The sequence below is a fragment of the Belonocnema kinseyi genome, chromosome 1, assembly GCF_010883055.1.
Source record: "Belonocnema kinseyi isolate 2016_QV_RU_SX_M_011 chromosome 1, B_treatae_v1, whole genome shotgun sequence".
NCBI lineage: Eukaryota > Metazoa > Arthropoda > Insecta > Hymenoptera > Cynipidae > Belonocnema > Belonocnema kinseyi.
The window spans coordinates 75,527,583-75,553,065 of NC_046657.1; the positions used below are offsets into that span (position 1 = coordinate 75,527,583).

The window sequence follows — 25,483 nt, forward strand, 5'->3', positions numbered from 1 at the left end:
AAATTAAAATTCGAAAATTTTTTCTAAAGCCTCCAGGGGACTTCGTTTTCGCACGAAAAAATTTTATGTGCCCTTATTGCATCCGGACCCACAATTATATCTTGCAATTTTGTGGCGTTAATTATGATTCTTTGGTGGGTTTCATAAATAAAATTTTTTTGTAATACATAAAATACTACTTTATTTTGATAATTCGATGTTTATATAAATTTGTCCTAAGAATTAGCCGAGAGGTAGAACGACGCAAGAATAAAGGGCGAAGATTCCCTCCACTTGGCTGCTGCGAAGACCAGCCTCGTGTAAAGCCGAAAATGCGCGAACACGAATCCGAGCTCACCCGATTTCACGAATGACGATCTAATCTGCTGCTCCTCAAATTTATTTTGCTTTAAAAATCCTGAATTACCATAGAAAACTTAAATTTGTTGCGAAGTAGAAAATATTTTCACCATATAATTGAATTTTTTACTAAAATGATACATTTTTAACGGAAAATGGAATGTTTAATCTTTATCTAAACAAATCATATTATATCAACAGAAAAGAATTTGTACTAAAAAGGTGGATTTTTAACGAAAGATTTGAATTAAAAAATACATTTTTAAACAATAATGATACAGTTAAATTTTTTAATTCCAAAAATTAATTTTCAACAAAATATTAGAGTTTTCAAAAAGACAAAATAAATTATTTTTAACCAAAACAGATAATTTTTGAAACACGAAGAATAATTTAATTACAAAAAAAACATGAATTTTTAATGACTAAAAGCAGTCCATTTTTAAGCAAAAAAATGATACAGTTATAATTTAAGCACTAAAAAATGTTTTTTTAACCAAAAAGAATCGAATTTTCAATAAAGGTTTTAAATAATCAACCAAAAAAATGAATTTTTTTACCAAAAAGAGATGAATTTTCAAACAAGAATGATCATTTTCTACTATAAAATAAGAATTTTCAACTGGAAAAAAATTAATGGTAAAAAAATCAATAAGTTGTCAAATTTTTAACTTGAAAATTAATATTAGAACTAAAAAAACAAGTATTTAACCAAACATGTAATAGTTCATTTTCAATTTAAAAAATTTAATTTTCAACAGAAATAATGAATTTTAAACTGAAAAATATAATTTTTAACAAAAAATGTAACAGTTAACTTTTAAATTCAAATTTTAATTTTGAACAAAAAGAAAACAATCGAATTTACTACACATTAGAAGTTTAAACAAAGAAGTAAATACACAAACAACAAGAATAATACTCTACCAATTAGATGGATTTTTAACCATATACATACTTGAATTTGAATAAAAAAAGATAAATTTTTAACAAAAAATGGAATTAATACATGTTTGGCAAAAAAAAAAATTAATGAAAAAGCAAAAAAAAATTAATTTTAAAATGGAAAGAAGAATTTTCAAAACAAATCCATTTTTACTAAAAAGCCGAAATTTTCACTAAAACAAAATTCTCTTTCAACCAAAAAACAATGAATTTTTAATCAAGGAAAGTAATTTTCAAATAAACATTTTTCCTAAAAAAGACGTAGTTTCAAACAAATTAATTTTCAAAAAAACTAATTATCTATAAAATAGGTAGTTTTCAACCATAAATGCCATCGAAACATTTTCAATTAAAAAACCATTTTTAAAATTACGAATTTACCAAAAAAATTTAACCAGATAATTGAATGTGTTAACTTTTTGATTGAAAATTGATTTTTAAACTGAAAATTTAACTGTTCCATTTTTTGTTAAAAATGTATCATTTTTAGTTGAATATTCAACTATGTAGTTGAAAAATCGCCTTGATTGATAGGAAATTATTCTTCTCGTTTGAAAATTTATCTATTTTTATTAAAAATTCAGTTCTTGGATTATAAATTCCATTCTTTCGTTGAAAATTAATTTTGTTTTTGTTGAATATTTTAATATTTTGTTATAAATTTTTTTCGGATAATAATCATATTTTTACTGAAAATATAACTATTCCATTTTTGGCTGGAAATTAAACCTTTTTTTTAAACACTTTGTTTTTTAGTTAAAAATTCAACTGTGTGGTGGAAAATTCATGTATTTTGTTGAATATTCGTCTTTTTTATAAGAATATTATTCTTTATGTTTGTACATTCATTTCTTTGGTGAAAATGTTACTATTTTTTTGTTAATTCGATTTTTTTTTTAATTAATTTTTTTAACTGAAAATGTAACTGTTCCTGTTTTGGTTAAAAAGGTATCTATTTTAGTTGAAAATGAACTTCTTTCGTTGAAAATTAAACTATTATGTTAACAAATAAATTTTAACTATTCTATTTTTGGTTGAATACTTATTTTGTAGATTGAAATTAATTTCTAATGTTGGAAATTGCTTTCGTGTTTTCTTGAAAATTCGTCGTTTTTAAAGAAAATTAATTTCATTGGTAAAAAATTCATTTTGTTATTAGAATATTATTCTTGTTATTTCTGCATTTACTTCTGTGCTTAAAAATTTATCTATTTTGTTTTAACTTCGACGGTCTTGTTGTTCAAAACTGATTTTTCAAATTGAAAATTTAACTGTTTCATTTCTGGTCTAAAAATTATATTTTACTAAAAAAATTAATTTTTTATTGATAATTTAACTATTTTGTTGAGAATGTGATTGTTTTTGTGCTGAACAAAAATTCAACTGAGAATTTAACTATATAATTTTTTGTTAAAAATTTATCTTTTCTAGTTGAAAATTTATTTATTTTTTCATTGAAAATTGAACTATTTGATACAATATTTGTTTTTTTTGTGCTTGAAAATATAACGTTTTAAATTAAAACTTCATCTGTTTTGGAATTAAATTATTCTTCTTGTTTGAAAATGTATCTATTTTGTTACAAATTCAAGTGTTTGCTGAAAATTAATTTTGTATACTGAACCATGAAATGTATCATCTTCGGTTAAAATTTTTTTAAATTTGAAACTTGAACAATTTTTCTAAGTTTTTTCTTGTATATTGAATTTTCTCAGTTAAAATTCATTTTTTTTGTAGAGAATTATTCTTCTTTTTTTCGTTGAAAAAAGACTGAATTGTATACTAGAAAAAAGGCATTTTTAGTAAAATACATGAACTTTGCACAAAAGAAATTTAATTTCCATCAAGTCTAATTTTTTATAAAAAATTAATGTTTAATCATGCTTAAATTTTCGACAAAAAAGATTAATTTTCTTGTTGAAATTGTTTAAAATTATTGAAATTCATTGCAAATTCCTTAGGATATTTTAAAACATCCTAAAATATTTAAAATCCTTTAAAATCTTTTGAAATTTTTCAAAGCACTTGAAAATTCCTTGAAATTTTAAAAATTCCCTTAAATATTCCAAATCCTTTAAAATCTCATACTAAATTCTTGAAATCAATGGAAAATTCCTTGGAATCTATTAAAATATCCTAAGATATATCAAATCCTTTAAAATATCATATTAAATTACTGTAATCAATAGAAAATTCCTTGAAACCTTGGAAGAATGGATTGAAAATTCATTTACGTCTTTTTAAAAATCCTCAAATATTTAAAATCCTTTAAACCCCTTTAAAATATTTTAAAATCTCTTGAAAATTCCTTAAAAATTCAAAAATACCCTAAAATAATTCAAATCTTTTACAATCTCATACTACATTATTGAAATCATTTGAAAATTCCTTGGAACATTTTTTTTTTAATTTATGTATTTTATTCCAAATTTACTTTTTTTGCATAAAACTAATTGTTTTAGTAGACAGTTGAACTATTTCTATTAAAAGATAGTCAACTAGTCATTAATATTAATATAAAATTTTATAATTATAATATTAACATTAATAATATATATAATAGTAATAATACCCATATTATACACAGCTGAAAAACATAACCTCAAAATCGAATCATGCATGAAATTAAGAATCACTCGAAACATCAGAATCACCAATTTCTTTAATTTCTTTCAAGTGGGGATCGTAATATAAATAGAAGACCTATGGTGTGGGTAAATCTTAGGCTCGATCTGGTAGCTCTGGGAGCAGCTGATTAGATCTTTATTCGTGAATTCGGGTGAGCTCGGGCCATGTTCGCGCATTTTCGGCTTTACACGAAGCTGGTCTTCGTAGCAGCAAAGTGGGGGGAATCTGCTCTCTTCATTCTTGTGTCGTTGTACCTCTCGGCTAATTCTTAGGTCGTTTTTGCTCTCGCAGGTTTTTACTTCTTCAAGAATAAAGCTTCTAACTCAACAGATTTGGAAAAGGTTTGATTAATTTTTATTTTTGATGCCATTACTCTCTTCCTAATCAAAGTCACAAAGTCACAACTTTTTCAAATGTTCAAATGTGCATTTGTTTATGAAAATTATTTGAATAATTCGAAATCCTTACCTATTCTTAACAGATTGTATGCACAAATCATTATCTGTGATACTTTACACAAAAGCTATCGATTAATATTAGCTGATAACTGCGAATCATGAAAAAATGGCTTTTGTTAATTAATTTGTGTATAGCATGGCTTACAATTTTTTTGGCACTCTTATCCACTGAAAATTACTTTAAGTCAGTTATTACATTGATTTATGACCTTTTTAAAAATGTGTAAGTCTTAGGAGAAAAGGTATCACGGAAAAGTTTAGCAACAAAAAGTTGTAACTTTGTTGTTGAGTAGAAAATTTCTGTTGAGTTGAAATGAAATATCCGCAATTACTTGTTATCCCGGATGCATTAGGATCATTCAAAAAAGGGGCTTTTTTACACACTGTGCTGCGCACAGTGGGCTGGATCAGGAATTTCCTATTCAAAATCACGTACAATCTACAATTCTTAACCGATTTTTAATTTTCTTCAATAGAAATAATCTGCGATTAATTTCATTTTTTATGAAAATATATGTCAAAGCATTTTAGCAAAATAAATAATTAGTAGGTTTTCGAATATAATTGTTATAAACAAATTATATTTTAATAATGTCAACATCATGAATCGTATGGTTGAAAATAATGTTTGTAAGTTATATTTGCTTCATTTTATCGGCAAAATGATACTTGATCATGAAAATTTGTTTTCTGCTAGAATTTGCTTATTTCATAAACAAAGTATATAAACAAATGTACAGTTTGGTCGCTTATGTGCAGAAAGTAATCGTTTTTCTTTCTTGTCGCCTTCAGTTTGTATTAGTGGTAATTACTAATGATGCAGGCATGTCATGCGACACTATTTGTTTATTTTATAAACAAATTTGGTAAATAAGTGCAAAGTTTCTCCATTTATAGAAAAAATTATTCTTTTTTTTACTGTTCGTCCTTAAAATATAGAAGTGTTGATGTTTGAAGATTAAAAATTGTCACTCGATATTATTTGTTTATTTTATAAACAAATGATATAAACAAATGCATATTTTGGACATTTATGGTTACAAAGCCATTTTTTTCTTTCTTGTCGCCTTCAAATTGTATTATTGGAGATTTTTAGTAATACAGGCTTATAAATCGATAATTTTGTTTATTTTGTAAAGAAATTTTATAAACAAATGCATCGTTTGGCCATTTAGAGAAAGAAAGTATCGTTTTTTCTTCCCGATTATCTTTAAAATATATAAGTGGTGATGTTTAGTGATAAAGACTTGTCATTCAATATTATTTGTTAATTTTATAAACAAATATTATAAATAAATATGAGTTTAAAGTAGAGTGATCTTGTACTTAAATTTTGGTGAGGGTGGCCAAAATGTCGAATCACAAATCTTTATCACTATTCATTACCACTTATGTTTTTGAGTAATTGTGTGATTAAAGAATGTAATTTTTATTCTTAAAATAAATAAAATTTATTCTTGCTTTCTAAAGCTAACTGTGATTGGTAAAGAAAACGGTCATCGATGCCCATTAGTACAAATTTGTAAAACCTAAAAAAAAAGTGTTAACCTGGGGGCCCTGCTTGGACTAGTCGGAGAAACGGTGCCATAAATTTGTTTAAGATAGGTCGGAGATTAAATCCTAAGTCGTGCCATCAAAGCATGTCTGAACAGCAAAAGCATTAAACTCCGAAATTAGAAACTATCTTGTAGACTTGGTCGAGGATTACAGCATTAAAAGTGAAAATCTAGAAACAGTTTGAAAGATTCTGAAAATTTTAAACATCTGCTCAAAATGTTCTTTAGTATATTTGCAGGCTGTCTGTGCACACTATGTTTTTGTTTATAAAAATTGTTTACAAAAAAAACAAAAATGATCGATTTATATGCCTGTATTACTTAAAATCTCCAATAATACAATTTGAAGGCGACAAGAAAGAAAAAAATGACTTTCTGACCATAAATGTCCGAAATATGCATTTGTTCATATAATTTGTTTATAAAATAAGCAAATAATATCTAATGAAAATTTGTTATCTTTAAACATCACTTCTATATTTTAAGGAGGATCAGTAACAAAAACGAATAATTTCTGTCTATAAATGGACAAAATTATCATGTGTTTATAAAATTTGTTTATAAAATAAACAAATAATTTCGCATGACATGTCTGCATCACTAATAATTACCACTAATACAAACTGAAAGCGATAAGAAAGAAAGGCGATTACTTTCTGTACATAAGTGACCAAATTATGCATTTGTTTATATAATTTGTTTATAAAATAAGCAAATTATAACAGAAAACAAATTTTCATGATCAAGTATCATTTTTTCGATAAAATCAAGCAAATGCAACTTACAAATATACTTTCTAAGCAAAAAATTCATGATGTTCACATTATTGTTAATATAATTTGTTAATAACAATTATATTCGAGAACTCGCTAATTATTTATTTTGCTCAGATGCTTTGACATATATTTTCATAAAAAACGAAATTAATTGAGTTATTTATTTACAGATGAAAAATAACAAGTGAAAAATGACTCATTTTGTCTTTCTGTTTGCTTATGTAATAAACAGAAAATAATAAAAATTCATAAATCTAATCCATTCATACTCCAGTGCAATTATCGCTGTTTATTTCTATGAAAGAAAATTGAAAATCGTTTAAGAATTGTAGGCTAGGTGATTTTGAATGGTAAATTCCTGATCCAGGCCGCTGTGCGGCGGTGGACTCGCTTCGCTTGCAAGTTTGAGCGCGCTTAGGATGTTTGACTTTTTGTTCTCGTGCTAAGCGCTCGATGAAATATCTATCTCGCGCTTTGCGCATAGTCTTGATATTTCTTCTACATTTTTGAGCAGGCCTTTTAAAATTAAAGGTCAAAGCATAAAAAAATGTAATTTCATGATTGTGAATTCTCTTTTGTTAAAGCTCCTTTGGCTTTAACGGACATATTCTCATCTTGTATTTCGTGCTTCGCATTTAATTTTTTCAAATGTGCAAACTTTTCTACATTATGTTCAACTCAATTATATCACATATATATGAAACGTATTCCTGTACCTCGATCTGGGATTGCTTATACATATATTGCAGAATAATGTACAAATTTTATTGTTAGTAATTACTCTAATATTAGTATCTTATTTTGCAATACATTTAGTCTCAGTTACCCTGAAAAATGTACGTCATATTAATAAATTTATATTGTCAATACCCATAATATACAGTACGATGAAAAAAATAATGTTGCTTTGCTCGTTTTTATAATTAAAAAGAAGTGCGCATCATAACAAAAAATATTTACTATCGAATATTGTAAGCTAATTTTTATATTTTTAATATATTTTTATAACAAAAATTTATAGCTAATGTGTACATACTTTTTGGTTAAACAACTATTCTTTTTTAATTTTTTTCGTCTTTTGTGTCATTTTTCCACAAATTAAATCTTTCTATGTTTAATCTCATTTTTTACTATTAAAAGAAAATCTAGAGGCCCTATTTAAAATTTATTGACAACAAATTTGTAGATCCATTCTGGGTGAACAAATGTTGAGTATTAATTTTTTTAAGCTTTTTCTGTTGTCCATCAATTTAATTTGATAATTTAATAACCATTTTTTTTTTGAGTGAACAACTTTTCTCTTTGTATTTTTTAATCTTTAATAGTTTAACCGAAATATGAAATTTTGCACTTTTTATTATTTTTTGTCTACTCAGAATGTTCTGATTGGCGTATGAACTTTCAGTACGGCTCTTTTGAAGAAAGCCGTGCATTTCGAAAATCTCGGTTAGGCGTTTTTTCCGCGTAGATTTAAGAGCCACTCAAAAATAATTTGAAAAATGACCCTACTTCCATCGCGTCATATCTTAATACAGCCAGAGCACTCAAATGGAACACTTCCAGCGAGCTACAGTTTCTGGAGTGGCTGATTCCCATTTTGTCGGCAGAATTTACAAATTCAAATGGTAGATAAAATATCCCGTGTGGAAATAACCTCATTTGGCCCTATTACAAGTCGGGCACTAATCGGGGGCTAGTCAGGTTATTAATTTTGACAAAGTACCCAGTCGGGGAATAATCGGGGACTAGTTGGGCTTTTTGTTGTCAAAATTTCAGTCGGGGCCTGGTCGGTGGTTGGTCAAGGGCTAGTCGGACCTTTTTGTTTACTAATTTCCGTGCGGGTAATCTTCAGGCTCTGGCTGTAGAAAATCATAAGGCTAAATTTGTACAGATGCTTATTTTTAAATTGATCTGAAAGGTTTGCCATATGTAAATAAAGTCGAATCCTTCATGTAGTCGACATTGGAAAGAGAAAAAGTTTTTGATTAATCAGTGAAGAGCAGTATCCTAGTAGTAAACTATTAAGCACGGTACAGTTTAGATTTCGCTACCAACTTAATTTGAGTCTTGCGGCTCTGGACTGGTAGCTTTAAAGAAAATCCGCAAGGGCACGACGTGTTACCTCTCGCGCAACAAAAATGACGCATCAAGTGCTTAAGACAGCAGTCCACACGTAACGAAGCATAATTATCTGGAGCAGAGACTACCGTGACCAATATGGCGGTTCCTTCAGAGTGAAGCTCTTCCATTGCTGCGTTCCAGCTGAAGTTTTTTTAAACAAATTAATATTCCACAAATTTTGGGTAATTTTAGTTACATAAATTTATGCATTTTTAATCGTAGGATATGTTCCCCATTAAATCTTGGGTAAATTTGAACACTTTTAAATATTTCAAAAAATTTATGGAGATTTCCGTAAATAATAAGTATTTTGACAAACTTTTTTGGGATGTTCCACAAATTTTGGGGAATTTTGTTAATATTCCACGTGCATGTTTTATCATATGACCCCTACTAGTACTCAATCAGGCCCCGACAAGGATAAGTTGGGTCGCCTGACTAGCTCCCGACTAATCTACCGTGACGCTACTGGTCGGGGGCTACTTAGATGACCTGACTAGCCCCCGACTTTAAGTGGGTTCGAATGTTCGGGTACCAGACTAATTCCCCATTTGAATTTCTACACGGGATAACGGTTGAAATGGTTAAGTTTGAACATGCTAGTCTAAAACTTGCATGAAGAATAAGGAACCGTATTATTTACATCAGCATTAGATTTTTCCATGCGTTTTTAAATGTTGCTGGAAGTTAGGTGAAACCTACAGAAAATCAGTAGATTTAATTAAACTAATTTTAAAATCTTCTAAAACTTCATGTTTTCTACATTTTTATTCATCATGTTGTAAATTTTACGAACCCCTTTCTTGCCGTTTTCAAATTGTTTGAGTTCGCTGAAAAAATTCTTTAATAATAATCCCTATATTAATTCTTACAGATAGAGGTGCTGAGAGGCCAATATTACAAGCAATGAACGAATTTTCTGCGAATTCTAGCCATGAAGCTTTAGGTTCTGGATATCTATGTTAGTATATTCTAATTTTTTAAACTAACAAAAAAATGATAGGACTCTGAAAATAATCTAGATTTAAGTTTTTACTGCAAATAAATCTTTTTGCTGAACAGCGTTGGTACCCAGAAACCTTTGACACCAAATTTTAATTTTAAATTAAAAATTCCATGTTCGCTTAGGAAAATTGATCGCGCATCTTTTTTCTCCTGGTAAAAAGGAACCTGCACATAATGCATGAGAAAAATTCTTTTGCTGGATTTGGTTATAACTTGGTAATTTTGAAGGATATAGGGGCCCAATGAAATAGCCATACAAAAATATTTAAAAAATTGACAGTTTTAACAATGTATGGCGCTAAGCGCTTTAAATCAAATCGTCCGTCTCACACAACACGCTTCCCGTAACGGCCGAACGCTAAGCGTTCAATATTTAAAAATAACTGCGACACTTGTTGTTTCAGGAAATAAAAGGTTATTAAATAACGTCAGTAAGAAGTTCGATTGTTTAAATCATATATATCGCTCACTTCTTACATATTCAAACGCGAAGCGCTCAATATTTCAAATCAACTGCAACACTCACGGTTTCAGGGCAGCATCGGTTCTAAATTAATTTTCTAATCGTGTGAAAAAATTATTCAAATTATATAATTATTTAACAAAAAGTAGCATAGGATACCAATTTGAGAAGAAAATGGACGCTTCTGGCTCAAATTTTAGAAATTCACCGAATAAATAATGATTCATTGTTTAAATAATGACATGTTTTTAAACAAATTTACTACTCCAAAAAAGATGACTAAGTATTAAATTTAATTCAGAAAATGCGATTATTTTTATTTTTGGGAATAAATAATTGTTTAAATAAATGACGCTTATTTAAATATTCAAAAATTGTTTAAAAAAATTCATGGGAGATGTTCGAATTGTCCATTAGTAATGTTTTTTATATAAAGAGGACAGAAATAGCTGACATTGTGATGCAGATTTTTGTGGATGTTGTGAAAATACAAAACATTTGTAGTAATTTCACAATACTGTACTGTGGCGGTACAATTTCATGTATTGTCAAATTGAATTAAGTTTTGGTAATAAACTTCGATTGCACTTATTGTAAAATTACAACAGAAATTTTCACTAGTTTATATAAAGGAGGGTGTCTAGATTTATTAAATATATTTACTTTACCGATATTCGGTACATTGATATTTTAAGGTGACCTTGGGAGTACATTTGAGCTACCTTTAGTTTGTAACAATAACAAATTTTTCGGATTCGATCAAACATTCTTGTATAAAAATCCCTATATTATATGTTACAGATGATATTTCTAATCCAGGACGCTTCAGCGCTTCATCAGGGCCGATTCGTAATTATATAATAATTTTTTACCAACACAAAATGGCTGTGATTTAGAAAACAAATCCGAATCATTTGCCCTTGAAGTCCTTTAACACAAGTTTTAAATTGAAATTAAAAAATGCATATTCTTATATGAAATTAGTTTCGTATTTCTTTTCTAGGTAAAATGCTGTAGCTTGTTCCGTTTTTAAAGCAAACCCGAAAACTTACCTTGTCTGTCTTACCTTTGCTTTTTTAATTCATCAGGAACCGGGTCTTTCTTTTATATCTACTGGAAACTTTGAATGAAATCTCCAAATCTACCAGACAAATATTGTTTTCTATTTTTTTAACATGTTCATAATTTTGAAAAGTATACAATTTCTCTAGTTTTCATCGAAATAAAAATTTATTTTAAATACTTTGCAATTATTTTGTCTAACTGTAAGAAATTTTAAGAAAAATTTCTAAAATTTGAATGAAAAAACAATTATTTTGAGAATGCTCTGAATTTTTACATTTTGGTTGAAAATCTCTAGACAGACATACAGACATACAAAATTTTACCATTTTCGGAATCTTTGAGTACCGAACCGTAAAGATCCGTCGAAAACCAAGACCGAAAATTTTGACGATTACATAACACTTTTGTGAATGCGAATATAAAAAAACATGTTAATATCATTAAAATCACCAAAGCAATAAAAGTTCAAGAAACAAGGAATCGCTAAAACGTAGAGTATTTATTATTTATTTCTTTATTATTTGTCTCTTAAATTCTGGGCTTTTCATATTTTACTGGCAAAGCTTATGAATCGGAAAATATATATTCCCTAGGCATTCTATATCTAAAACCCAGAAGAGAACAAGCAAACTGTGTAATAAATACTCCCCGTTTTGAAAAATTTCTCCTCTTCCTCAATTGCTTTACTTTCGTGATTTTAAAGGTATCAAGATGGGGTTTTAATTATTCATAATAAGACTGAATTTAAAAAACTAATTGTTAACAAAAAATTTTGCGATTGTGTTTGGACTATCCTTATTTTGGACCAATAGCAAACTTTTGTTGTTCGTTAAAAAAATTCATTAATCAAAATTTCTGTATCATATTTTACAGATATAGGTCATCAAGACATTGACCAAAGTTCATCTGGAGTCCAAGGTAGTAGCAGTTCATGTGTAATATAGTTTTATGCATTAGTAGTAGCAGTTATCTATTTTTTTATTTGTATAATTATTAGAGCAAATCTATGATTAGATTTTAGTCTGTTTAAACTAAAACAAAATCTTATTTACAAAAAACATTAAAATGTAATTTCTTAACCGCCAATACATTTTTTTTCGCTGAAGAGCCTTGCCCCCTGAAAGCTTCTGAAACAAGTTTCAAATTTCAACTTAAGATTACCTACCGCAAGTAGATGTAACAGGAGTTGCACGGGGTGCACAGGGTGCGCGGTGTCTGCGGTTGTCACTCAGCCGAGCACTAAAGCGTGAACGAATAAAAGCGGAGCGGGCTATAATAAGTTAGTTGCCACCCACTGTCAGCCCCAAAATCGGCGCTATAGAAGAGTTTTATTCTAATTACACTGCAGATGTGTCCTCTTTTAACTGAACCGAAATTGGGATGGCAGGGTACTCATCTAAAATGTAGTTACGACGTTTCTTGTTTGGACAGGAGAAATATTCTCAGTTCTTTTGTGTATACGGCATTTTTTCTGGACAAAACTTTGATAGTTTTTTTCACTTTTAAATCAAACACGAAAAGAACTATTTAAAAAATGTACAGAAATCCTTTTTAACATTGTTTTTAGACTGTTAAAGTAAGTAGCAGATGAAACTGATTGTTCGAAAAAAATTTTTTTTTTTATTAATACTTACTGATGCCTTTTAAGTTTTTATTCAATTGCAGAGAAATTGAAACTCAATTTACATGAACAATTTCATATTTCTATTTATTATTATTTTAGTTTTTTATATTTTTGTTCAATTTCGAAAAGTAAATCATACGCACGCTTAAGCGAATAATGGCAAATCAATGGGACACGCAGCTGAAATAAAAACTACGTAACTTGTTACTTATCGTTTATTTTCAATTATTTTTTTGATTGGAAACATATAGATTTCTGAAACACTTCTTCAAATTCAAGGATTTTATGAAATTCATAGAATTCATGGAATTCACAGAATTCAGGGAATTCACGGAATTTAGGGAATTGACGGAATTCAGGGAATTCAAGGAACTCAGAGAATTTAAGAAATTTTGCGGAATTAATTGTATTCAAGGAATTCACAGAATTGGAAGAATTTATGGAATTCAGAGAAGTCGCAGAATTTATGGATTTAATTGAATTTGCGGGTTTACGGAATTTAAGGAATTCATAGAATACAAAGAATTACTGAAACTCGAGGAACTAATGGAATTCACAATATGTGTGGAATTTAGGTAGTTCAAGGAATTCACGAAATTTAAGAAATTTGTGAAATTTACAGAGTTCGCGGAATTAACGAAATTTCAAAAATATTATAGATTCATGGAATTTTTGGATCACGCGTAAATCAAAGAATTTAAGGAATTCAATGATTTCGCGAGGGAGAAGGAATTCACGTAATTCAAGGAATTTATGGAATTCCCGGAACTCATGGAATTCACGGAATTCATGGAACTTATAAAATTAAAAAAAGCTTTGATTGTAAATATTTTGTTGAAGGTTGATTTTATTTATTGTATTCCTAAATTGTACAATTTTATTTGAATAACACCTGTTTAAAGTATTTACGGTATTCTTTAATTTAAAAATATTAAGAAACTTGCGACTTGAATTTGAGTTTGGAGAGGTCTTCAAAAAAGTTGTCATAAAGTTAACCACGCTACTCATGACTAGCTTATCTGATACAAAAAATACAACGAGGTTTGTTAAAATACGATGAACAAAATGGCGGATGTTTGAAAATTTGTTTTTCGATCCAAATATGTTTGATATTCCAAATTAAAGAAATAAACAAATCGGTCAACTAAAATACGAGTGTCTAGACGATAAGCACGCCACATTGATGCCAAAAATAATAATCATTCAAACTAATCTATTTAAAATACTTGAAATCCACTAAAATATTCAATCCGTTGAAATCCCGTAAAATCACATGAAATCTAATGATATTCCTTGAAATATCTTGAAATATTTGTAGCTCTATGAAATCCTTTGAGATCCAAAAATATTTATTAAAATGCCTTATTGAAAGCCTTCACAGTTCTCTTTAAGTCATTTTCAATATCCATAAATCTGATAAATCTTATGGAATCTTTTTAAATCTTTCGAAATTTAAGGAAATTCCTTACAAAGTCAAAACTAAACGAAACGTTTAAAATTAAATTTAAATCTTTGAAATCGCATGAACGGCGTTCATTTTGTAAAATTCTTTGCAGTTTATAGAAATACGAGTATTATAAAATGTTAAGAATTTTATAATATCTTGTGAAGTCCATCAAAAGTCACTCAAAGTCTTTGAAATAATATTTAATCAATTAATTGAATGTTGTGCAGTGACTGGTCTCTAAGACTTTTATGTGTTTGCTTGGTCAGTCTTTGTCCACGTCTTAAAGCTATTTTTCACAAATAAATAATATTTAAATTTTAAAGAAATTGAACTCAGCTTTTTTCAGACAGGAAAAAAGAACCCTAAGTTAGGAAAAGTTCTAAATGTTTTATTTTGTATTTAAGTATTTAATAAGTGGGACGATGGTCGTGGGGGCTAAAGCGTAGGCTGTTGCTCTTGGTATTTCGGAACCCACCTTAAACTGTAGGTCCCCTTTCCACCACCAATTAAGTGTGTGGGATGTGAGTAAAGGAATAAAGAAGAAGGTGCAAGAAAAATGTAAACCCTTAAGGGACACATTCGAAGCTTCCATTCCAAGTTCCATTCCAAGTATTTAATATCAAAATCTAACCGTTTTTAAAATATCAAAGTTAAAATTAAAAATTTGTATGTGTTAGAAATATGTTTGCTAAGCGAGAAATGACCAGAAATTTTGTTCTGTTTTTCAAGGCCACTCGTAAATATTTATATTGGAGCATTTGTCTGATAAAACGAAACGTGTAGCGTGGAAAGCATGGATAAGCGAGGCTCTACCGTATCAACTTTCTCTATCCACTCTTCGTCTAAGGGAATAAGGCATATTGTGCTCTCATCATTTTTCTTTAAATAAAAGAATTGTTCTGTCCGAGAGGCTGCTCGCTAATAAGGAATTTTAGATTGCAGCGTGAGAAATCTTAGGGAATGTCTTGGAGGGACTCAGAAATCTCTCAGAAATCCAGGATTCGTGAGAAATCTTCGAAATCTTTGGCGTCGAAAATCTGATATCTCCAACAATCTTGACGAAATATTGTAAATCTCTACAACAATTTAATACAGATTGCCACATTTACAGTTTTAAGATTCCCAATTTTTTTGGGGGTAGAATATACTGAAAAAGGCTTACACTATTTTATTATTCATTTTCCAATTTTTTAAATTATAAATCTTCATTTTCTTTTTACAGATTTAAAAGCTTTGAAACCTACTGGACCATATTCTCGAAAGTTCCAATTTATGGAACGCGAAGTTCTTGTGTGGAATGGTCAGCATGGAATACCTATTTACTAGGCAGTCTGATAAGTACCTGAAAATTCTAAGAGATGGCATTAGTATTCACTAATGTGAACCATTTTCGTCGAGATTGATCCTTCAAATGACGCCTGTCAAAACTTCAGCCATTTATGTTTACGCATTTACAAGTTACAGAACTGAGAAGCGACTAACCTCCGAATTTTTTTTAATATGGAAAAATCTGAGTCTCAAGTTTTGATCAAACACTACTATCTTCGCAAGAAAACGATATCCGAGACCAAGGCCAAGCTGGATAAGTATTACCCGGACTCTGCACCGTCGATTGAAACGATTCCTGAGTGGTTTACTGAGTTTCGTTGTGGCCGTACGAGCACAGTTGATGCTGAACGATCTGGGCGCCCAAAAGAGGTCACTACACCAGAAAATGTCGAAAAAATCCATGATATGATGTTGAATGATCCCAAAGTGTAATTGAGAGAGGTAGCTAATGCTGTCGGCATATCATTGGAACATGTGGGCAATATCGTGCATTCAGTTTCGGGCATGAAGAAACTCTGCGCGCGATGAGTGCCGCGTTTGCTCACAGTGGACCAAAAACGAATTCGTGTGACAACTTCCCAGCAGAATTTGGCATTATTCTCGCGTAAGCCGACCGAGTTTTTGCGCCGATTCATAACCATGGATGAAACCTGGATCCACTACTACACTCCTGAGTCAACGCAACAGGCAAAACAGTGGGTTCCACCAGGCCAAAGTGCTCCGAAGCGTCCAAAAACGCAACAATGGGTCGGAAAGGTTGTGGCCTCCGTATTTTGGGATGCACATGGCATAATAATCGTGGACTATCTTGAAAAAGGTAAAACCATAACCGGAGCATACTATTCATCATTATTGGACCGATTGAAAATCGAAATCGCCGAAAAACGACCGCGTTTGAAAAAGAAAAAACCGCTTTATCATCACGACAATGCGCATGTTCATTCATGCCTATTTGCACAAAAAAAAATTCATGAAATCGGCTTCGAATTGGTTCCTCAGCCACCGTATTCACCAGACCTGGCCCCCAGCGACTATTACTTGTTCCCTAACCTGAAGAGATGGCTCACCGGTAAGCGTTTTTACTTAAATGAGGAGCTCATAGCTGAAACTGAGGCGTATTTTGAGACCTTCCGATCGAGTACTTTTCGGACGGCATCAAAAAGTTAGAAAATCGTTGGACTCGCTGTATCGACCTAAAAGGAGAGTATTTTGAAAAATAAAACCGACTTTGGTCAAAAAAACATCTCCGTGTTTCATTTTTCAGGGACTTATCAGACTGCCTAGTACATGGAGTTAGAAGGAGGCAATAGACACATCTGCATATGATCCCAATTCGCAACCTATTGATAAATATTTAGCATTTGAAGAAGGCGTGGGATATTTTGTAGCGACCACGACGAATCATTTCGGAGAGGACGTTCTCATAGGAGTTGAAAATGAACCAGAATGTAACTATCGTCAAGAACGTAAGAATTTATGAATCTAAGAAGAGGGCCAAATTTTGACTAAATTTGGTTAGGGCCATTATAATTAATTTTAACTTTGAAGGTTAACATAGCAAGCCTTGAACTTGTTAAATAAATTCAGCATAGTTCCAATAGTAGCTTATAGGGAAAAGCGGGACAAAGCGGTATACCTAACGTTAACATCAATTTTTTACATTAAAAAAGTCGATTTCGCACAATCAAGTTAGTGGCTTACTGGTTTAATCCATCATAAAGATTGTATGAGTATTTCACTTTAAAATGTTTGGTTGCATATAGTCCATTATTGCTATTGTAAAAAAAGTCGCTGTCATCTTACAGCACATCCTCAAAGTACCTCGATTTGTTGTTCTTGCTCGCGCGTGGGATGGCTTTTCTCATTAAGCTGCTCACTGAAAAAGTGATGCTTTTTTTTAGCTTTTTTTCGGCTGATCCTGAATTTTTTCACTACTCAGTTTGTCATACCTCAAATTCTTGGCGTCTAAAATAGTTTTTCTTGTATGGTCAAAAGAATTATACCGCTTTGCCCCACCCGCTTTTCCCCAGGTCCCGCGTGAACATGAAAGCCCGTAAAAAAAGGTAACCAACAAAAACACTTAACTGAATATACAAATGAAAGGTAGCGGTACAGGTTACAGCGTGATACTACAGAAATTTACTTAATTATCAATTAGAGCACATTTTACTTGTATTGAGAACACAACGAATTAGTAAGGACGCTCTTCTGCAACGTGGACCTCGCGTTAATCAAGAACAACCAATGGGAATCTCACTATATTTTGGAAATAAGATGATAACTACTCAGGAAAAACTTTTTTAAAATACTGATAGAAGGATATCAAATGCTGCATTCGGAAATCTCCTATACCGCTTAGCTTCCTATACCGCTTTGCCCCGCCTATCTCTATTTAAAAAAATAGTCGATATATAGTTTCATGTAATATTTTGAATACTAATCGAGAGATTAATAGTACATTGAGTGACAAGTGTTAACTAACGTCTTTTTTTAAAGTGAGCACAATGTTTTCATAACGAACTGTATATTATTATGTAAAAATTTTGTAATTATTCTAAAAATATTTATATACTATATTTTTGTAACTCGTTACACCGCAGACAAGGTATGGAAACATACACTGAAAAAAATTTGGGCAAGCAGCTGTCTTTTTAGTGGCAACGCAGCGCCACCACGATGGTTGGTGCAGCAGCCAGACCACATTTAAGTAAGCTGTAGTGCCAAACATGCGAACAGATCCTTTCCCGTGTCTGGAAAACGCAGGAGTCCCACAAAAGAATAAAATTGCCCCACGCGTATAAACCATAACAATATAACTCAGCATGAAACTCGGCGTGGGAATTCCTTGCTCCCGTCTAAAGGGAGAGTAACTGTACCAATACTGTTGGGACCACCGCTGTTCCAATGTGGGAACACAGCCTGCTCAATATGAGAGAGGATTTGTACCAAGTTGCAAGCAAGTAGCGCGCGGCGCATTTGGTGTTCCATCTTTACCACGTGGGTGAGCAGCTCGCCCAAAAAATTTTCAGTGTAGCGCGAGTTTCAAAGAAGCTTTCACAAGAGCCGCACACGATACTTTTCAGAACAAAATAATAAATGGTGTGATTTAATTATCTCAATGGAACAATGCAAAATCGCGTTTTGAATCGGTGAAGGAATGTACGAGAGTGAGTTTTCATTATAAAATAATGAACGACGTGAAAGCGGGTAAAAACATATGGTGTAAGATTACTCGCTCGGAACGTAACTAATCCAAGCTGCCAGTCGGGGTGTTTGGGTGCTCGGGTCGAGGCGGATACTTTGCCGAGGGTTCTGGGGATCAAGCCCCCAAAAAGTGAGAAAACATTTTAAAAATATTCAAATGTATTGCTTGTAGGGAAGGACACGAAAAACGGTTGCAATAAATAAATAATGCTTCTTCCTCAAGTTTATTTTTGCACGCAATTCTGACAGCATGCATTTAAATTTACCATTACTTGGCATTTCTGTACAATATATCTGAGGTGTACAATAAATGACAAATGTCAATCATTCTAGACTGAAAGAATGGCGTTAGTAATGTCAACTGAGAGGTTAACATAATTTGATAGATGCTTTCGCGGGACATCAAAAATGAAAATTGTAGAGGGCACGAGGAGCGTGGAATGTGATGATTGTGAGCGTTCACATCGTGCGATTGTGCGCTAGTGCGCAGAGAGGCAACTATTTGAACAGACTTGTGTTTAATAACGTTTATCCGACTTCGCCTGTTGTACTCAGTTTTGTGTGTTAATAAATATACTTAAACATTTTGCGGTGTAATAAGGCACAAACTCTTAGAAATTAAAGAAAAAGTGACTATCGTCACATGTTCGTAACGACGCTATCGGTGGGAAATATCATATCGACAGTTTTATTCGTTTCATCAATTCTGATTTCTGAAAATGCATTGTAACTCTTGATAAAAGAAACATAAGTACCAATATTATGAAATAGGCTTGAAAGAGGTAACTTGAAATTTTTCAATTGCCTTTCCCCTTCCATTCCTCAGGTGGTATTGGGAGTCATTGTTTCCTTCGAGTGGTATGAAAGCGAAAAAATCTATAATTTCGACCGACGAGCCTAAGCAGAATTGCATTTAGAATTAGCACTTTAAAAATCGAACTTTGCGAGTGATTATGACTGTTTGGAGAGAGATTCAGCCTACACTATTAAAAATTTATGTTCGAAACTTCCACTACATGTATTGGAAGTTTATTTCCGAAACGTAAAGTAACACTTTAATACATAATGTTGTAGTTGCCAAATGCTGGCAACGGTATGGTACCTCACATGTATTGAAACTTTACATAATGGCGAAAAAAAAGTTTTCTGACGGATCCCAACCTTTTGTTAATGTATTGCATATAACGCGCGTCTTTATTGAATTCAAGGAATTTTTTGAATTCACAGCATTTGCGGGACTCATATAACGACCAGAATTCACGGATTTCATAGAATTGGCGCAACTCATGGAATTGATGGAATTCACGAAATTCGAGAAATGAAAGATATGCACGGAATGCAAGCAATTCATGAGATTCAGGAAATTCAAAGAATTACCAGAATTTACGGAATTCATGGAATTTACGACATTCAAACATTTTATGGAGTTCATGGAATTCACGGAATTCACAAAATTCATGGAGTTCAACGAAGTCAAGTCATGTACGGAATTCACGGAATTTATAGAATTCACGCTATTTGCGGAATTGACGGAATTCAACGAATTTAAGAAATGCACGGAATTAACAGAATGCACGAAATTCGCGGAAATCACGGAATTGACGAAAATAAAGAAATTCACGGAATTATTGGAATTTGCGGAAATGATAGAATTCACGGAATTCACAGAATGAATATAATTCAGGAAAGTCACAGAATTCTTGGAATCAGCGGAATTCAAGGCATTCAAGGAATTCACGGAATTCAAGGAATTTACGGAATTCAAGGAATTCACGGAATCGATAGAATTTATGCAAGTCACGCAATTTTCGGAATTCATGTCATTCATTGAATTTGTAGAATTCATGGAATTAATTTTATTCGTGGAATTCACGGAATTCATAGAATACACGGAATTCACGGAAATCTCAGTATTCATGGAATACGCAGAATTCATGGAATTTATGTAATTCGTGAAATTCACGGAATTCATAGAATACACGGCATTTAAGGAAATCGCAGAATTAATGGAATACGCAGAATTCATGGAATACGCAGAATTCATGGAATACGCAGAATTAATGGAATACAAGATATTCGTGGAATACAAGGAATTTATGGAAATCACGGTATTGACGGATTCGCGAAAATGTCAAAATTCGCGGAATTGATGAAATTCACGGAAATAATGGAATTCATGTAATTCGTGGAATTAATAGAATTAAGGCAATTCACAGAATTCATGGAGTTTATGGAATCCACAGAATTTAAGGAACTTATAGAATACACGGAATTCACGGAATTGATAGAATTCATGCAACTCACGCAATTTGCGGAATTCATGTCATTCCTTGAATTCGCAGAATTTATGGAATTAATGTAATTCGTGGAATTCATGGGATTAATGTTATTTGTGGAATTCACGGAATTTATAGCCTGCACGAAATTCATGCAATTTGCGGAATTTACGTAATTCATTGAATTTTCGTAATTCAAGAAATTTAAGGAATTCACGGAATTTATGGAATTTACAGAATCCACGCAATTTTCGGAATTAACGTAATTAATTGAATTCGCAGAATTCATGGAATTTAATAAATTCACGGAATTCAAAAATTCACAGAAATCAAGAAAATCTTCGAATTCATTGGTTTCACGAAACTCACGGAAATCATCAAATTTAATAACTTAATGAAATTCAATGAAATTATGGAATTAGCGAGTTCCGCTAATTGCATGAATTTCTTCATTTCCATTGATTCTGTGAATTCGATTAATTATGCGAATTCCCTTAATTCCTCAAATTCCGTGAATTCCTTGCATTTCATATATTTCGTGATGACTGATGACTGAGCTTCAAACTGATGAGAGCCCACAAGGATTAGCAGCAATGCTTCTCCAATAAGTGGAAGATTGGAAAATTCACCCAAGGTACGCCATCAGCTTGACAACGAGCGCAGCAGATAGATTTCACCACTCTATTAAATTGACGCTGATGGCAATAGTGTGGGCAGTAACTCGTGTGAAAGCCCTACTGATTAATATCAAATTCACCATTGTTACAAAGTGTAAGGCTCTGATTTCCTTAAATGATTATTGTTCAAATAATCCAAAAATCGTAAGATGGGGATGTCTTTTAGGAGATTTCAACATTAAGATTATTTACCGACCTGGGAGAAAGCTTTCTCACGTGCATGCATTTAGTCCAGCACTAGTCGAGAACCCCGAGGAAAAAGATGTCGAAACACTATCAGTGTTCACAATAATATCTTTAGAAGATTAGATGACCCTATACCAGTATGCAGACTAAGAGCAGAAGAATAAGAAAGAGAAACTACAAAACTACTAGTACAGACCTACGAGATGAGATAAGGTATTCTTTACAAGGAAGATAGAAATAACGTTATTAATGTGATTCCAAAAGCAATGTGAAAAACTCTAACCGTGCGATTTCACGATTACTTTTTAAAGTACAAAAATGTACTCCTAATCATCGATAGTTTGACCAAATACGTAAACTTCGATTCTACAGAACCGGCTAAAGCCCAAAAGAGTACTTAATAAGATTGAAGATTTTGTCATTGAGTTCGTAACACCTAATCGCCTAGTCACGGATAGAGGAACATGCTTCACGGCAGGTGAATTCACCGAATTTTGCGAGAAATATGGCATTCTCTATTCTCTAAATTCATCACGTCGCGCGCAAGCTAACGGGCAGATAAAACGAGGAAACAGAACCTTGATTCAATTAATACAATCCAGCATGCGCGAGAGAGGATAAAGCAATTGGACGAAATAAATAAACAAATCGGTCGTAATCCTAACAAAGTATCATTAATGAATGAACGATATCGAAATACTCTGGAAGTTTGGCAATATATACTCAACGTTCTTAGTTTTGGTGGTGCATAGCAATTCAAAACTAAGTGAAAGAAGAAAATGTGTGTGTAGGTTCCAATTGTTTACATCGGTTTCATCCATATCCAGATAAAAAGTATTCTTCTTGTTTAACGGATTTTGTTCCCGCTTATATAAGTTATTTCCCGTTATTGAAAATTAAACGCTTTTTCATTTCAAACTCATTAAATTTAGGCCTTAAAAATATTTAATTTTAAAATTTAAGAAATCAAACAATTTGAAGATTTTTAGTCAAAAAATATAAAACCACGTTATCATCTTTAAAACATAAATTGAAAAATCACTCTATGAATTTAAAAAGTCCAACCACTGTCAGTCCCAAAATCTGCGATATAGAAGAGTTTCACTGTATAACTGAGCTGCAAATTTTTGTTTTTAAGATTTGCAATACTCTCAAAATTCTCAATAAAATAAGCGTAGGATGGAGCTAATTTGTCTATTTTTAAATCGATATTACAAATCAAGTGTGAATTTTTATGTTTTCTTAAACTTTCAACACTGCACCCAACCCCAGCGAAATCGCGGTAAAAATTCAGCCATTACCACTTCTGACGACCGTGAGATAGGTAGTTACAGTCTAAGATCGTTTGTTATTCAGAAATCAACTCCTAAAGCCCTGAAAACATTGGCTGCTAATGTCTCGTACGTTCTTTGTTTGACGATCGGAGATCATGAAAAAATATCATGTAGCAGAAAAAAAGCTGAGGCCATCATCAACGATGTGTTCTCGCCTCATTCCTCTATCACTGTTCACAAAGATTTCTAAAATGTTCCTTTTGCAGTATGGGAACTGATAGTAGCAACCAGGGCAACATTAAATTATTTTCTCTAATTGTCCAATATTTCGATTTCTTAAAAGATGGAATTCAAGTAAAATTGTTAGATTTGAAAGAAAGTACAGACGAGAAACCTAAGACTGTTACAGCTCTCATCGTAGAGGTTCTCGAACAGAATGAACTGGGGGACAAAGTAAATTTTTTCTAATGGCAACTACAACATCAATTTTGCAGGTCTTCATCGTAAGGGAAAATCAACACTGTTCCATTTTTTGAAAAACAGTCTTAATTTTGAATTACTAGGTACTGAATGCCCAGCTCATGGTTTACATAACTCAGCTCAACATGTTTTTAATCAATTCAATCTTTTTGACAATGATATGATTGTGCTGAAAATTTCCAATTACTCCTCTATTAACACTGTGCAGGTTTGTGAATAAAAAGAATATTGCGAATTCCTTCAAATGTTCGATCCTTTGAAGTCATTTTTTTTATCTCAAGAATCAACTCCGAAAATACTCGTGTCTTTCTTCGAACATGAATTTGCCGGATGTTTTTTGCTTTTGTGCATTCTTTAATGGCGGTTTTTCATAAGAAATGCGGAAAATCGAAAGAGAACATTGTTAAGTCGTCGAAGTGTTACATGCAATTGAAATCGTGAGCAATCATCTTTTTGAGAGGAAGAATTCCAAATTTAATATAATGACGTCGAAAAAAAACTGTAATGTATCTCACTTCAAAAATTGCTGTTATCGATGATTACAAACTTTTCAATTAGTTTTTCTACTTGAAAACCTTCTTAGAGAAAAAAAAAGTTGATTCTAAATTATTTTTAAAAATTCCGACGCAATGATGTGTGCATTTTGTATGTCTAACTGGAAACTAGATAACTACTTGGATCTTCTGAAAGTCGCTTGATTCTTTTTCGCGATTCCAGCATATATTGCGATTTGCGAAAAAGTTTTCTCCCTAATTACCCGACAATGGACTGACAAGCAAAATCTATTTTCCATTGAATCATTTCAACACATCAATGTTGTTCAGTTTAATTAAAAAAATTACTTATGTGCTGATTTCAAGAAATTACTTTCGGACACAGAAAACGTAGAGTTGCTCCGCAAAATCGGCAGTTCCTTTGAATATAGATAAAAATTAATTATTAATAAAAGTTATTATGTTAATAAAATAGAATAAAATGAATTTATTGATATTGATATTGATAAAAATAATTATAATTTCACAATAAATGTATGAAAATTGTGTGAGTAATAGGGGTTGGGAGGAGAGGGGTTCTCTCGCAAGTGTCCTGATTTTTCCCTCGAACTCATCTGGTCACTCTAATTGAGGTAATGTTATGCGCTAAACAAATACACGCAAAACGCTCCACCCCAGATTTTGTATTTTAAGCTATGAAATACCCCTCTTAAAAATGTGGTAAATACATTTTAAAGTAGACAATATAAGTATTTTTTTCCTATAACTAGAGGTGTATCTCTGAAACATAACCTCAAAAAAATGTCGGATATCTTTTAAACATTTTTGTTAATCCTATTTCTTATTTCAATAATTTCACATTTTTAAAATCGCTTTAAATTTTTTTTTTAATTCTTGCGCGGTAGAGCGTAATACGGATTTTTCTTTTTTTTGTGTTTAACTGTACGTAATTGAAACATGATTGAATGTGGCTGCAGAATAAATTCAAATAATTTCATATTGATTGCAAGGTGATCGTAAAGTGATTTCAATAATGTCTGTATACACGTTGTAAGAGTTATAAACCTTGATATCTTAAAATCTTTCGAAATCCTTGATAATTCTTTAAAATTTTGGTGAACTCTTTCGTATTACCT

General features: G+C 31.5%; 1 protein-coding gene across 1 annotated transcript in view; it reads left to right on the top strand.

Annotated features, from left to right (window-relative positions):
* The window catches only part of LOC117178229 (pancreatic triacylglycerol lipase-like), a 52,703-nt gene that overhangs the window by 768 nt on the left and 26,452 nt on the right, over window positions 1-25,483 (top strand). Inside the window, exon 2 of the mRNA XM_033369548.1 lies at window positions 9,698-9,784. Coding sequence (XP_033225439.1) covers window positions 9,698-9,784 — 87 coding nt within the window. The remainder of the gene's footprint in view (window positions 1-9,697; window positions 9,785-25,483) is intronic.